This window comes from Falco biarmicus, chromosome 10 (genome assembly GCF_023638135.1).
Source record: "Falco biarmicus isolate bFalBia1 chromosome 10, bFalBia1.pri, whole genome shotgun sequence".
NCBI classification, from domain to species: Eukaryota; Metazoa; Chordata; class Aves; order Falconiformes; family Falconidae; genus Falco; species Falco biarmicus.
The window spans coordinates 3208578-3222129 of NC_079297.1; the positions used below are offsets into that span (position 1 = coordinate 3208578).

The window sequence follows — 13552 nt, forward strand, 5'->3', positions numbered from 1 at the left end:
CCAATGCTATTTTCTTCTTTAGTAGAGAATGAAAGCATCCTCTGAGGCTCTGGTGGGATTTGGGCTAAGCTTCTGAGCCACAAATAGTGCAAAATGTTAATGAAATAGTATGCTACTTTAATTCCCACTTGGTAGTGGTTGCCCCTCTCTTTCAACCTATAACACAATTAGAAGAGTTGTTAGGAGGCAGTGGGCCTGTACCAACTTTTCCTGGTCTCAGGGTGACGTATATTTTTGTTTGATAAGATGACACTAATACAGATGAGCTTTCTTCAACCAGGGTTTGTTCCAGCTCTCTTGCGTGGTGATTGCAGTGCTTTTAGAAAATTATTAGGAGGTTTTCTACTGCTTTATAGTAACTCCTGTAAGCATTGCTGTGTTCTCCTCTTAAAACCTAGACAGCCAAGTTGCTTAATTTAGACTATATGTATTCAAATCACCAAGGAACATTTCCAGTTTCTTAAGGGGAAAATACATATGGAATATTTATTCCTCATTTTTATCAAGCTGCAGCAAATTCTCCCTTTGTATACGAGTGCTACACCTACACTGGTTTGAGGTGTAAATTCTGTAGTCTTTCAGCTCTCAATTTTTGGGAATGTCAGGAGGCAAGCATCCTGCCAAGTATTTGGTCTCTTGCTTCATTGGTTTTCTTTGGTGATACTGATTGCTGTCCCCTGAGATCTGCTCATCTCTTGTTCTTCATTGCTTTGGTGCCGATTCTTTGACCACTTTGCTCAATTCTTTCACATCTTTCTGGATCTTTTCTATTTTCTTCCCTGCTTCTTGTATGCGAAACGTATGGCGAGTCCCTTGTAGACAGAAATGTTAACACTTAAGGGAAAAACAAGGAGAAAAAAAAGTGTATGGTATACAGTGGCAAATGAGTATGCTGTATCACAGACTACTAAAGTCACTTATCGCTGTGTTAGTAAATTCTGTGTTGGGAAGAAGCATCAGATGGAGAGTACTGACGCTAAATTTGCTAGTCCATAGATTAGCATAGAACAAAATAGAAGAGCCTCAACGCAGCCCTGCCCCCGCCCCCCCCCCCCCCCTTACTGCTCTAACATCCTAGCTCTTTAGCTGAATAGCCAACCTGCCACAAGCTAAAAGGGTAAATTTCTATTTTTGTCTATCAGTTTTTGATTACTAAGCACATAAGCGTCCTGTGGCTGATGTTTCATAAGGATGAATGCAGTGTTGACCTCAACAGGGGCAAGAAGAGACCTGCATATCCACAGGGCTGCATCAGATAGTATGGGAATGCTCATGGAGGGCAAAAGGTTAAACTTCGCCTTGTAAGGGTGATGTTTGCCAGCTGGGACCGTTCTGTTTCATTAATCGGATGCGAACGCGACAGTAAGGGCTTTTGCACCTGTGAAACCATTGTCACTTGTTCTATAGGCTGTAGAAGTCCTGTATCTTACTCTTCTCTCACCTTCCTGGATTTTGCCTTTAATTAAGTATTCAAAATTGTTGATTTCAAAATGGGTTCTGGGCACTTTTCTTTGGGAGTAGACAGACTATATTGTTTGCTGGTGCAATTTACCCATCCAGGTGAATTAATGAATCACTTTATTAATGCCACTGCCACACTCTTCCAGCACTGCTGACATGTGCCACTGCTGTCAGCCTGTTACATTACTGAGAGACAGATCTGAATGTCTCTCCTTCAGACAGAAAAACTATTAGTACAGTGTCAGCACAGTGAAGTAGTCTCATGCTAAGTATTATAAAATAATTGTGCCATTTCTTTGTGCATAAATGGAAGTGAAAGTTTGGACAATCACTGAGGAAAAAATCAGCTGTTGTGTTTATTACAGTAGTAGGAAGTGTGCTAATAAGCAATGCCAATATAAATACCGTTGTTCAGAGCTCAGACTGCTTATTGCTGTGCTGTAAAACTAGACAGGGTGCTCATGGATGCTGCTCTGACAGCGTGGTGAATCTCTAATATCCAGCAATAAGGTGTGCAAAACAGTTGTGCAAAGGTGACAGATTCTGCCTAAAGGATGGAGGGGCAAAAAATAAGAACAAAAGCATTTTAACATAATTGCAAGGTTTTTTCTTACAACAGCTTTGTATGCTTTTTTAATGCAAATTTAAGTACCTGTGTTCTCAATAGCTTTCAAACTGTAACAGTCTGCGGCTGTTGGGTAGAAAGCTATACACATATGTTTTGTTCTGTATTTTTTTGGCTTTAAAAAGTTCTAAGAAGCTTGGAATTTGGTTTCTTTGCCTCCCAGTCCCACCCTTACCCATTTGGCAAGCACAGTCCACAGCTGGTTATATAGGATGCTGTGAGAGAAGCTTACAATTCCCATTGGGGGGGGTGGGGGGGTGGTGCGGGGATAAGCAGTATCTTGTTTGAAAATGCAGATCCTCCTTGTCAGGCAAATGTCTTTTGATAGCAGCTCCCATTCCCATCTCTTCAACCCCAAAGAATAAAAAACACTGTCTCTTGTGATCTTATTTTTAGAACCTGTGCTGTATGTCATAGGCATGTGAGAAAGTACAAGGGGGCTGTGTGCGTTGCAGCTGTCTCCCTGCTGGCTGTGTGGGGGGCATGCACAGCTGATGTTTCGGAAGGGCTTACGGGGTCATCAGGTAGTGTGGAAGGTGCGGGCTGGGTGGCCCAGCCAGATACAAACCCGCTTTACTTCTCCTGTTGTACAGGCTTGTCAGTCTTTTCTGGGTCCCCTCTCTGGTTCTGTTTTCTGATTCTCTTGAGTTCGAAGTTAAGAGTTTATTTTGCTGTTTGAGAGAGTCACGTTAGGAGTTTCATGCCTTAGCATGATTGTTTGGTAACAAAATAAGGGTGCAGGTCAGCACCTCCGAAACAGAATTGTTGAACTTTGTGATATACTAGTGGTTTGTAGCATTACGGGCTCTTTTTGTCTAAACCCGTCCATAGGCCATCACAGGCAAATGGGAGTTCATGGACACCTTGGCAGTATCTCATATCAGGCGGTCTGGTTATGAACGTGGAAGGAATTTTCAGAAAAATCCAAGTTTTATTGATATAAAATCCATAGCTTAAGAGGTTTATTCAACTGTTTTAAGATTATATTTTCTATAATGGCTTTTTCTTATGGATTATTTCACAGAAGACAGTGATAACAGCTGTTGGGGATTTTTCTCTTATTTTTAAGTCTTCCCACTTACATCTGAAGGATTCATGGAGCCCATTTTTCTTCCATCATCTAACAATTGCTTAGAATTGCCTTGCTTAGAAAATCACATAGAGAAATACTACAGTAGTAGAGCAGAAACACTCAGGAGCAGTTGCCAAAGAGTAAAATACATGTCTTTTCCACAACGGGAAGTATGGTATCAAGCCTGTCAGAGTTCAAGGAGAGTCTGGATAATGCTCTTAATCATATGATTTAGTTTTAGGTAGTCCTGTGAGGAGCAGCGAGTTAGACTCAATGATCCATACGGGTCCCTTCCAACTCGAGATAGTCTATGATTCTGTTTGGTCTTTTTTGGTCCTTCATGTTAGTTTTGTTTTCTCACAGTCTTTGCATGACCAAATTTTCTGTCCTTTTAAAGCCCAAACAGAGTTCAGCCTTCTCAGCTCTAGAACACAGCTATTACTTCGTCTTCTAACAGGAGGAGAAAAGCACACCCCAAACTCCCTTTGTGTCTGCACAGCTGGACCTGCTTTGCACATACAATAAAATGTGCTAGTGTTCAGTAATTATTTTTTTTTTAGCTTGTACTACATAGGTCTTTTGTTTCCTTGAAAGGGGGCACCCAGGAACTACATTTTTCTGTGTCCTTCCTCATGCTGGGATTCAGGCTAGGTATTGTTCCAGTCGCACCAGTCCAGTTCAGATGTCCTCGTTGCTGGGGAGCCTGTGGCTTTCTCCTCTGCACCTGGAGGAGGAGCGAGAAAGGCTGAAAGCGTGCAACAGGCTAGACAAAGCTCGCGATATAAAATACTGTCTGGATCAAATGGGGCTTAAAATGTGGTTGATCACAATTACACATGTACAAGGCCAATCTGTCACCATGTTTATTTAATCAAGGTCACATCGAGATTTTAATTAAAATAGTGAGCTCATAACATCAGGCTGGTCATCTGTAACTGACAAGCGCGTTTAGTTGCAAAGGGCAAAAACCAGTCTTTATTTATGTGCCAGTTTTGCTAAATAACGGGTAACTTTTTATAGATCACTTGCAGTAATTTGACACAGAGGGATATTAAAAAAAAAATCCTTCTTCTCTAGTTGGTGCCAGTATTGCCCATTATTTTCAGTGAGGTGGGACTGAACCTCGAAAAGGGAGAATTAACAGGTAGGGAAAAATGGAAAACCACCATCACATTTTTGTTTTTGATGGGGGAATGTTTAGTTTTGGCCTAAAATACAGACGACAGTAAAGCTGGGCGTCATCTTAATTTAAATCTGTTTGGCAGTATTAGTGTCTAAACTTGCTAGATGAGACTTTCATGTCTATTTAGCAGGGCAAACTGCTCAATTAATTTCAGTCCCATAAATCTCTTCTAACTTGCAATCAAATCCCAAAGTAACCTGGATCATGTTGCCGTTGAAGTCTACAGTCCAGGAGAATGGAGTTTAATATTTCATTTGTCTTCAACTATGATGTGACTTGTAAGATGTCATTTTTGCATAGGGAATAAAAATCACTAAGTCTATCTTTTAATTGTCTTGCACCAATAAACGAGTAATAAACTGTTCGTGATTTATAATAAGTTGTTTTTGAATGGAAATATATCTACATGCATTTATTGAAAACAATTTTCTTGGAGAAATAACCTAAGTCAGAACCTAATCAGCCTGATGTTTCATAGCAGAAAAAGATTCCGGCAGGAGTTGGGGGAACAGTGCAAAATAAAAGCAGAAACAATCATTCCACAAAAATCTTAGCTCGTGACACTAGTTTTTGTTCATGTTGGATACTTGCTGCAATTACAATTCATATTGCCTTTTTTTTTTCCAGAGGTACAATTTGCAACTACTGCAGTCAATCTGAAGGAGATAGCAATGGTTTGTTGTAATTAGTTATCCAGTGGAAAATAATTTATGTAACATTTCAGTTGATCATTTTGTATAATAATGGTTTCTGTGCATTTGTTTCTCTTCACTGAGCAGGTGTTAACCTGCAAGACTTCTCCTGAGGGGAAAGTCCCATTTTCTTCCCATCATGTGGTGCTCAGACTCGTTTCTTCCACATTTTTGTGGGTCCTGGATTCTCCCAGTTCTCTGGGTTCTTTGGGGAATCACATTTAAGAGGCGTTTAGAATAACTCCCACAGAACTCTAAAATTAATGTCATGCTGTAACATTTATAGGTTTCTTTTTCTGAGACAAGAGATATCCTTTTTGTCACCTGATTTTCACAAGAGAATAGAGTTTGTGTCCTCTGGGCTGAGTGCAAACCACATTAGAGTGTGACAGAGGGAAAGCTAGATGAGATTAAAGAAATTGCTCATAATCTTGCACAGTTCAGCTCAGGTTTTCAAAATCACAAAGCATACACTATTCATGCGGTTTCCAATATGCAAGTGTTATTTTTACACTGACAGAGAGTGGAAAAAAAAATATGAAAATCAGGCAGGCAGCCAGAGCCCTGTGGATTTTTTTTGTAGCTTTCATCAAAGGTGCTGCTGAGATGTCTTTTATTGCCTTGCTTTTCTTTTTATCACAGAGGTGATATGCAGCAGCCAGGTTCCTGCATCCTCATGATGCTTTTCAGACATGCAGGCAAGTCTCATGCAGACTTTGCTTGAGTACCACTGCTCATGAAGTTAAGCAAACTTTGCAATCAAACCTGACAGGAGGTGTTGATTTACTGTTGCCTTGGAGTTTTTCTTAGTTCTTAGCTACCAGGAGCCCTGCTTATACTCAATTCTAGCAGTATCCTGACTACTGATATCATTGACCATGGGAAGATCCCCTAGTGTTTAAATTTGCTCGTATTTTCTCAGACACAGAGCTGGTGCTTTGATTAAAATCTGTATCCTGATTTTAACCTTTATTTTGCTTGGTAAAATCACAGAATGAGCAAGTGATTTGAGTTTTCTACTCATTGCTGATGGTATCATGTTAAGCATTACATGTTGGCTGAGCCACAGGACCATGATTGGTGCTGGTGATAGTCTGCTGCGTCAGGACAGAGGAAGGGCTGTTGTACTGGAGCCTTTTTATAAATGGTACAGGCTAAGTGCGCTCAGTCCTCTTTATTTAAGATTTCTCCCCTGCTACCAGCACCCTCCAATATTATATTGAGTGCTATTGCTCATATGCTTAAAGGAGGGAATAAGTACAAACCTTCCGATCTTTTAAAAGTGGTTTTTATGTTTTATTTTAAATGGGAGTTGCTCTGTGGTTAGTGTATTTTCGCAGGTGTTTCTGGATTGGTAATACTGCTCCCAGTGTAAGAAGGCTGAATTTTTAACGCAAAAAAAAAAAAAAAAAAAGTCACATTCTTTTCAGTAACAGATTAAACTCTTATGAAAGATTTGGTAAATAACAGGAGAAACTGTGCCTGTGTTACAAGAGATTTTGGAACAGCCTTGCTATACATACATAGCCAAAATGTGAACCTTTTGACAGGATTGTCTCAAGCGTCTCATGATTTCTTTTTGTCTACAGAGCCCCCGACTCCTATTGCCCCTCCTGAGCTGCTGGCTGTCGGAGCCACGTACCTGTGGATCAAACCCAATGCCAACTCCATCATTGGAGATGGGCCTATCATACTGAAAGAGGTGGAGTACCGGACGACCACCGGGAACTGGGCGGAAACACACATTGTAGACTCTCCTAATTACAAACTGTGGCATTTGGATCCTGATGTGGAGTATGAGATCAGAGTGCTGCTCACTCGCCCTGGAGAAGGAGGCACAGGACCCCCTGGACCACCACTCACCACAAGAACAAAGTGCGCAGGTAGGGTTTCTCCTGCTTCCTAACACAGCACGGCAGCTTTGGTTCACTTGCTGACATACCAACAAATGGTCCTTCATGCAACCTTATTGTAGATGTGCTTCATCAGTGGTCTGAACTGATGTTATGAATTCTGATATATCCTGGAGTATTTAAGTTTTTCTTCCATAGGCAAGTGTTGAAGAAACTGTTGGTTTATGCACATAGTCTATTTCCCAGACTTTCTGCTACAGTGTATGGCTGCTTTCTGTTGAAATGGGCAAGCAGGTGAGAGTTTTCCAACCAATTCTCCAGTAGGCAAATTATTTTTAAGACTAGCCTATTATAAAATTTTCACCCTATAAGAGCATAACAAAATAGGTGGTGTTCTAGGGTAATCATTCAGCATGGGTTATTAACAAATTGATTGTGCTATCAATTTATGAGTGCAGTGTGGTGAAGCAGGAAGCATTTAATTTTTACAATATGTTTTTGTATTCTGTTTGATGGAACTGATTCTTCTCCTTGCTTCTGACAAAGAAACCTGTTCAAACACTGTGCAGCATCTTCCCTTTGTCTTTCATATTGGAAAATACCAATTTTCATCCAGGGGCAGGAAAACTCTTATCTTCTTTCTAAGCCAATATTGGCCTTCCCAGAAAAAAACTGAAGGATCGTGTTCCTCATGTTTCAGACGTATTGGCTGTTCATCCTGTTGTCATACATTAATCATTACCCATTAAGGGAAATCAAGCTCTGTGCCTTGCAAGGGGATGAACAAAGCAGTTTTCTACCTAGTAGGTTTTTTTTTCCTACTGCACAACTGTCTTCTCAGGGTTTGCATTTTTGTAATTTTTGTAAGGTCCTTACTGCAGTATGAACAAAGGACAGAGACTAAAAGGCTCCTCTCCTTTTTCTACAACCTTCCTTCCCTCCCCACAAATTAGTGGTTCACAGCAAGTGGATTTAAGTGGTGAAAAGCCTATACAAAAGCTTTCTGGTTCCAGTTATTCTTTCTGACCCACTAGCACATCTGAAGTGTGAAGAATGCATGAAGAACAGCCAAATGCCACCCTGGGATGGGATTAATCTGTGCACTCTTCACGTTCCTCACCCACTGTCACAGCGTGAGCAACCCCAGCATCCTCCTCTTCCTCCACCAAGGGAGGAAGCCTGGCAGGCTGAGTGCATTGCAGGGCAGGGGAGCACATCCTTACTGCCTTGCCTTTACTATACAAGTTCTAAAGCAGTGAATGTTTAGTGTCTCTTTGAGAAGAATTGGTTAAAAAAAAATATCTGAGCATGAGAATTTGGCGTGGAGGTGTTTGCTAGATCCAGTACCCATCCATTGGTAGAAGACAGATGTTTGGAGGCTTTTCTGCAACTGGGCGGGAAGCATGAGGTGATATGGATGATGTCCTGGCTTATTTGGGAAATTGGTGCGTGCTCCATTACTTACTCATTACATTACATCTTTTGGCTTTCCTCTCACTAGCATGGTCAAATTCTCTAACTCTCAGCAGAAACAACTGCAGGCTGGGCCTGGGACTATGCATTTACATATGGAAATGTGATGTGCTAAGATTTGGTCTGTAGTTCATGCACTGTGACTCGCAGGCACACTCTGCAGCAGTCAAACTTGAAAAATTTTCTGTATCACCTGTAAAGAATGCTTGTTTTAGTTTAATTCAAGGGTAAAAAAAAAATAAAAAATAAAAGGATGTTGGCTTAATGATATCTTGTACTGGATCCCAAATTGCTGAGTTTCCTTGCTCAGCATAGGTATCGACTGACATCGTGAAGGATGACGTTGATAATGTGTTCAAATTGGCTAAGCTGAGCCGCTCACTGTTGTCTGTCCTATTTACTAATGAAAATGTAACTGGAGAAGGTCATTCTATTAATGTTAGTTGTCATACAGAGCTCGTTGAGATTGATGGTGATGGCATTTATGTCTTGTTTAGGGTATTGGGTGGGAGAAATTGTAATGATCTTGATCTAAGCATGGACACGAAGGCAGGGAGGGACTTGCCCAATATCTAAAGGTGCACAACTTCCAGAAAATGCCAACTGAAATGATAGACAAGAAAATACAGCTCATTATTCCAATTTCCATATGTCATGGAGCTCCTTCAAACTAACCTATTTTGAGGATAATTACACAAAACTTCCACAGTAAAGGTTTAAAAAAAATGTGCTGAACCAAGAAACCAGCATTATTTGCTTGATTTTTCTTAGAGTGCCTAATGAATTACATCAATGAAAACTGAGGGGGTTTTGTTTTGTTTTGTGTTTTGGGTTTTTTTTGGTTTTTTTTAATAGTTGAGGGATAAGTGATGCTGCTTTCTTTGTCAAGTGAAATTTTTGGTTCTTTTCATTGATCATTACTTTTTCTTAGCAAGAGGGAAGTACCAAACTCTTACACATTGGTATGTAATCACTAGATGACTGGAGTAGTGCTGTTTTACTGGACTGTTTAGTGTTGGCACTGTGTTTCTTAGGCCTGCTAATTAAGATAACACAAATGACTGCAGAAGTAATAGTAGAGAATATCACCTATACTGTAGAAGAGTAATTTACTTAAATTGCAAGAAATCAGTGTAGCCATAAACAGAGGATGCCTGCAACCTTCCAACAGCAAGAAGTCAATGTTCCTTTTACTGCATAATCTTAGTGTCTTTTCACGTAACCATTGCACACTTGTGTGCTAGGGAGTCGGAGTAACTGCTGGGATAGCCTTCAGTTTAGGCATACTTTGCAATGAAATTCCTATTTTTAATTTTATGGTTGTCTGCTGTGAGTTTCTTGACTGTCAGCCTTATATCAGAGCAAAAGCATGACCACAATGTTCTCAGCGTGAGCTTAGAAAGTCATTGCACCATGACACAGCTCCTATCAAGATCATTCATTATTTTCAGACTTTTGATCAGAGTAAATGGAACTTGTTTACATGGACTCTTACAAGTTTTTCATTATATAAACACCCGTAAAAACTAATTATGAAAGGTCTTGCTCTAAATGAGCACAAAGAAGTTTTAATAAAATGGTTAATATCTAAATTTCTATAAATACTGTCTGTCTGGGCATCAGTTGTCCCACTGGTGATGCTTTTGGTTTTCTCCAGGACCGTATTACAACACTTCATTTATATTTGATCTTTAGAAATTGTACTGAAAAATAAGTCCCAGCTTGCCACCTTCCAGGAAAAGCCAGCTGCCAGAAAATACAAAAAAATGTGCCTTTTGTAAATGAATAACTTTTGTAGTGGCGTTGGTGTTGAGGGTCTTTTGTTTTGTTGGATTTTTTTTTTTTTCCATCGACTGTGATAGGTAGTGACTTGGGATAGGAGAAGATTAAAAGACCTTGAGGCATAAACCAGTGAACTGTCAGTCAGAGGGAAGAGTGGCTCAGTAGGGCACGGGGAGAAGTGAGACTGCTTAAGGTTAACACCAGACACAGGGCTGAGGGGTGGTTAAAGGAAAGGAAGATAAAAAAATATTACTCTTTCCCCCCAGAATAATAAGGAAGATAAGAGGATCAGAATAATCTGTTTGAACACTGTTCCCAGTAGTGCCTGGTGGTTCAGCACTGGTCCTCCGAGTGTGGGGTTTTTTAGCCATCCTCAATAGTTAAACAGAGCTCTTTAAAATCCTTGTTTTGTGGGCTTCATTGAAAAGTGTGCGCTTTGGAAAAGCTGTGATTTGGGAAGCTTGGGGCTTCTTTTCTTCTCTCTGCTTATTTACTATTCCTTATATACTATTACTTACATACTGTTCTGCTTATTTTCCTTTCCAAAGTTGCCGCAGAAAGGGAGAATAGTGGAAAAGTCCTTTTTTCCTCTGGTGGATGGGAAAGAGAAGGCGATATCTTGCAAATGAGGTTATTGTTGGAGGGGGGAATCACATCTGAAAAGTGTGGCCCTTCTAGTGGGACGAACTGGCATGAAACGCAAGGCCAAAAAGTAACATTTACATGAATATTAATAATGGGACAGAAATAAGACTTCGTTTAAAAATAATATTTAGACCTGGTTAAAACACTGTCTTGAATGTTAGCTTCTCTGCCATTTTGGATGTGGATGGTGCCAGCAGGTGACTTGTGAGGAGGGTTTTGTGACCTTGAGGCTTGGAAGCAAGAAACTTTCCAGTCTGACAGAGGAATTGCTTGGTAAGGAATAGGATGGGGAGCAAAAGCGCTGAGAAACCCTGTAATCTCCCCCCCTGCCCCGCCCCCCCCGCTCCCCCCCCCCCCCCAAAGAAAAGTGTGACAATGATTCTTCATAGAACAAGCTTATGCTAATAGGAGATTTGTCTTCATGAAAAATCTCCCAGGGATCACATGCCATCTCTCTCTTAGGATAAGCTGGTAGTGATTTGGTTATTCAGCAGGAGGCTGTGATTTAGCTCCTGGAGAAAGGAGCAGTTGTCAAGATCAATACTCAATTTTTGTTGTTGGCCTAGGGAAATAAGTTAGTTTTGAATGATGTGGCTGAATTCAATAGTCCTTTTAAAAATAGTCAGGATAAAGTAGCTGATATAAATGCAAATAATCTGTACATTCAGAGTTTGATATGGTACTGCAAAGTAGTTGGAAAACCTTTTCCTTTAGTTATTATTAAAAGGCACTTTGTTGCCATGAAATCTTGCGAAGTTCAGCAGTAAGCAGGTTTTGTCATTTTTTTTGTTGCTGTAAACCTACACTTTCATATTTTATAGAAATGTTTTTGTCTGTTGCTCTGTTACAAATATTAGAAAAAGGAGGTAGGTGTGTACTGTTATGAAATGCACAAACTGAGTAACCAGAGAGTCACTTTGTGGTGTGCTGAGTTGCTACAACAGGTTCAAGAATATTTCTTTCTAACTTCATGTTCAGGCGATAGCTCCTGTTAAATAGGAAAGATTCACATGTTAATGTTGAAAAATAAGATTCTGGGTTGCTATACTGCTACTTTTTTTTTTTTTCTTCCTTTTTAATTTTTTTTTATTTCTAAGCTTACAATAAAAAAACCCAAACCCTGAGAAAAATCTGGTATGAGTCAAAGCAGCAAACAAACAGCATATTAGGTGATTTGAAAGAGTTCTGTGCGACTGATGTGTAGGTATTTTTAGAATCACTGACTCACAGACTGATAAAACTTGCTGTTACTCTAGACCTTGTCCTCAAACATACATTCATTTCCCTATTAATATTAGTTTAATTTTAATTCTTGGCTCCACTGTCTTCTATAATTTCAAATGTAGACAACAGGGAAAATAGGTGTTTTTTCAGCGAGATTGCCTGCTGTTGAGAAACACTTCCCATAGAATATTAGCAGTGAAGGAAAACTACCTTCTTGTTTTCTGTATTGATAAATGCTGTGAGGGACTTTTCTCAGCTATGATAAGACAAGCCACTGCAGTTCATGTTCTGCTCGTGTTTGGTTTTTGCTCTCTTGCCAAATTCCCCGAAACAAAGGCTCGTGTAGCACAACAAAATGCAGTTGTTCTGCTCCTGGTAGTGCCTGTTCCCGAGAGCCGTGGAGCACTGCAGGTGAGCTGGTGGGAACGGCGGCATCTTGTGTCTGAGCTCCGGTTTGTGGATCCTGCAAAGCCTGTGGGACTTATACCCATTCCAGGGGCTTTGTCTGCTTAGCTTGATGATTGAAACTCTGTCTTCATTCCACCTCAATAGCCTTTGGCATGTCAGCTAGAGAGATAAGGGTGAAGTTACAAAAATACGATATTCCTTCTTTTTGACCCTTGATCCCCAATTTGAGCTTGGAAACAGCCTGGTAGCATTGTTGAAAGGTAGGAGCTTCATCTGTATCACATCCTAACAGCTTAAGTCCCTTTGCACATAAGTTGATTTTTCCCTGCCAAATCGATTACATAGATAAGAAATGTATCTTGATTTCTACATTACTCTCTCTCCCTCCTCACTTAATTTTTGACAGGGTAGAAAGACAGTATCTACCCTTTAAAAAACAGCTGAAAGAAAAGGTGAAGTGTTACTTGATTATGTGTGTTTTGTGGCTATGAGTGTGTTGGAGTGGTACGCTTTTCTTATCTCCGTTTGTCAGGTCTCCACTTCTGTCCAGCCCACACTGTGAACCTTCAGGCCTCTTGGACCATATGGACAATCCTTCAATTAAGACTGAGGAGCTCTGCAGGAGGCAAAGTGTATTTCTGGTTTCTCTTCAAGTTGCAGAGGCATGCTTGGTTGCATGTACAGGGGTGTTCTCGGCAAAAGATGTCCTTCTGAGAAGCTGTCTGGACCAAGTTAGGGATGTACTGGCTGTAGAAATAGGGTCAAACCAGAAAGATCCCTTTCAAAGAATGGAGCATAGATTAGATCTGTGAATTAGTTACTGGAAAAGAATTGGAGAAAAGAGCAGCTATGTTGTTTGGGATATAACAACAATGACGACCTACATGCATCAGAAGGAATTTGGGGAGGGGAAGGGGAGGTAATTAAACGGTGAAAGGGGAAGCAGTGTTCTGGTGCGCTTTGGGTGGGTGACTGAATACAGGGCTCCTGAAAAGCCAGATTGTCGGAACTGACAAGATACTTGGTTTGGTGTGAGGCCATGGTCCATCCAAAGTTCAGGCACTAAATTCAGTCTGTTGGAAAGCAGCAACGTGCAGAGAAGAGGCTGGGATTTACTGCTGGAGCATGTTAGCA

At 40.5% G+C, this 13552-nt stretch overlaps 1 protein-coding gene across 2 annotated transcripts in view; it reads left to right on the top strand.

Annotated features, from left to right (window-relative positions):
- PTPRT (protein tyrosine phosphatase receptor type T) overlaps positions 1–13552 on the top strand; it is a 453474-nt gene that overhangs the window by 222883 nt on the left and 217039 nt on the right. For both annotated transcript variants that reach the window (XM_056354779.1, XM_056354780.1), the window contains exon 7: positions 6623–6916. In XM_056354779.1, coding sequence (XP_056210754.1) covers positions 6623–6916 — 294 coding nt within the window. The remainder of the gene's footprint in view (positions 1–6622; positions 6917–13552) is intronic.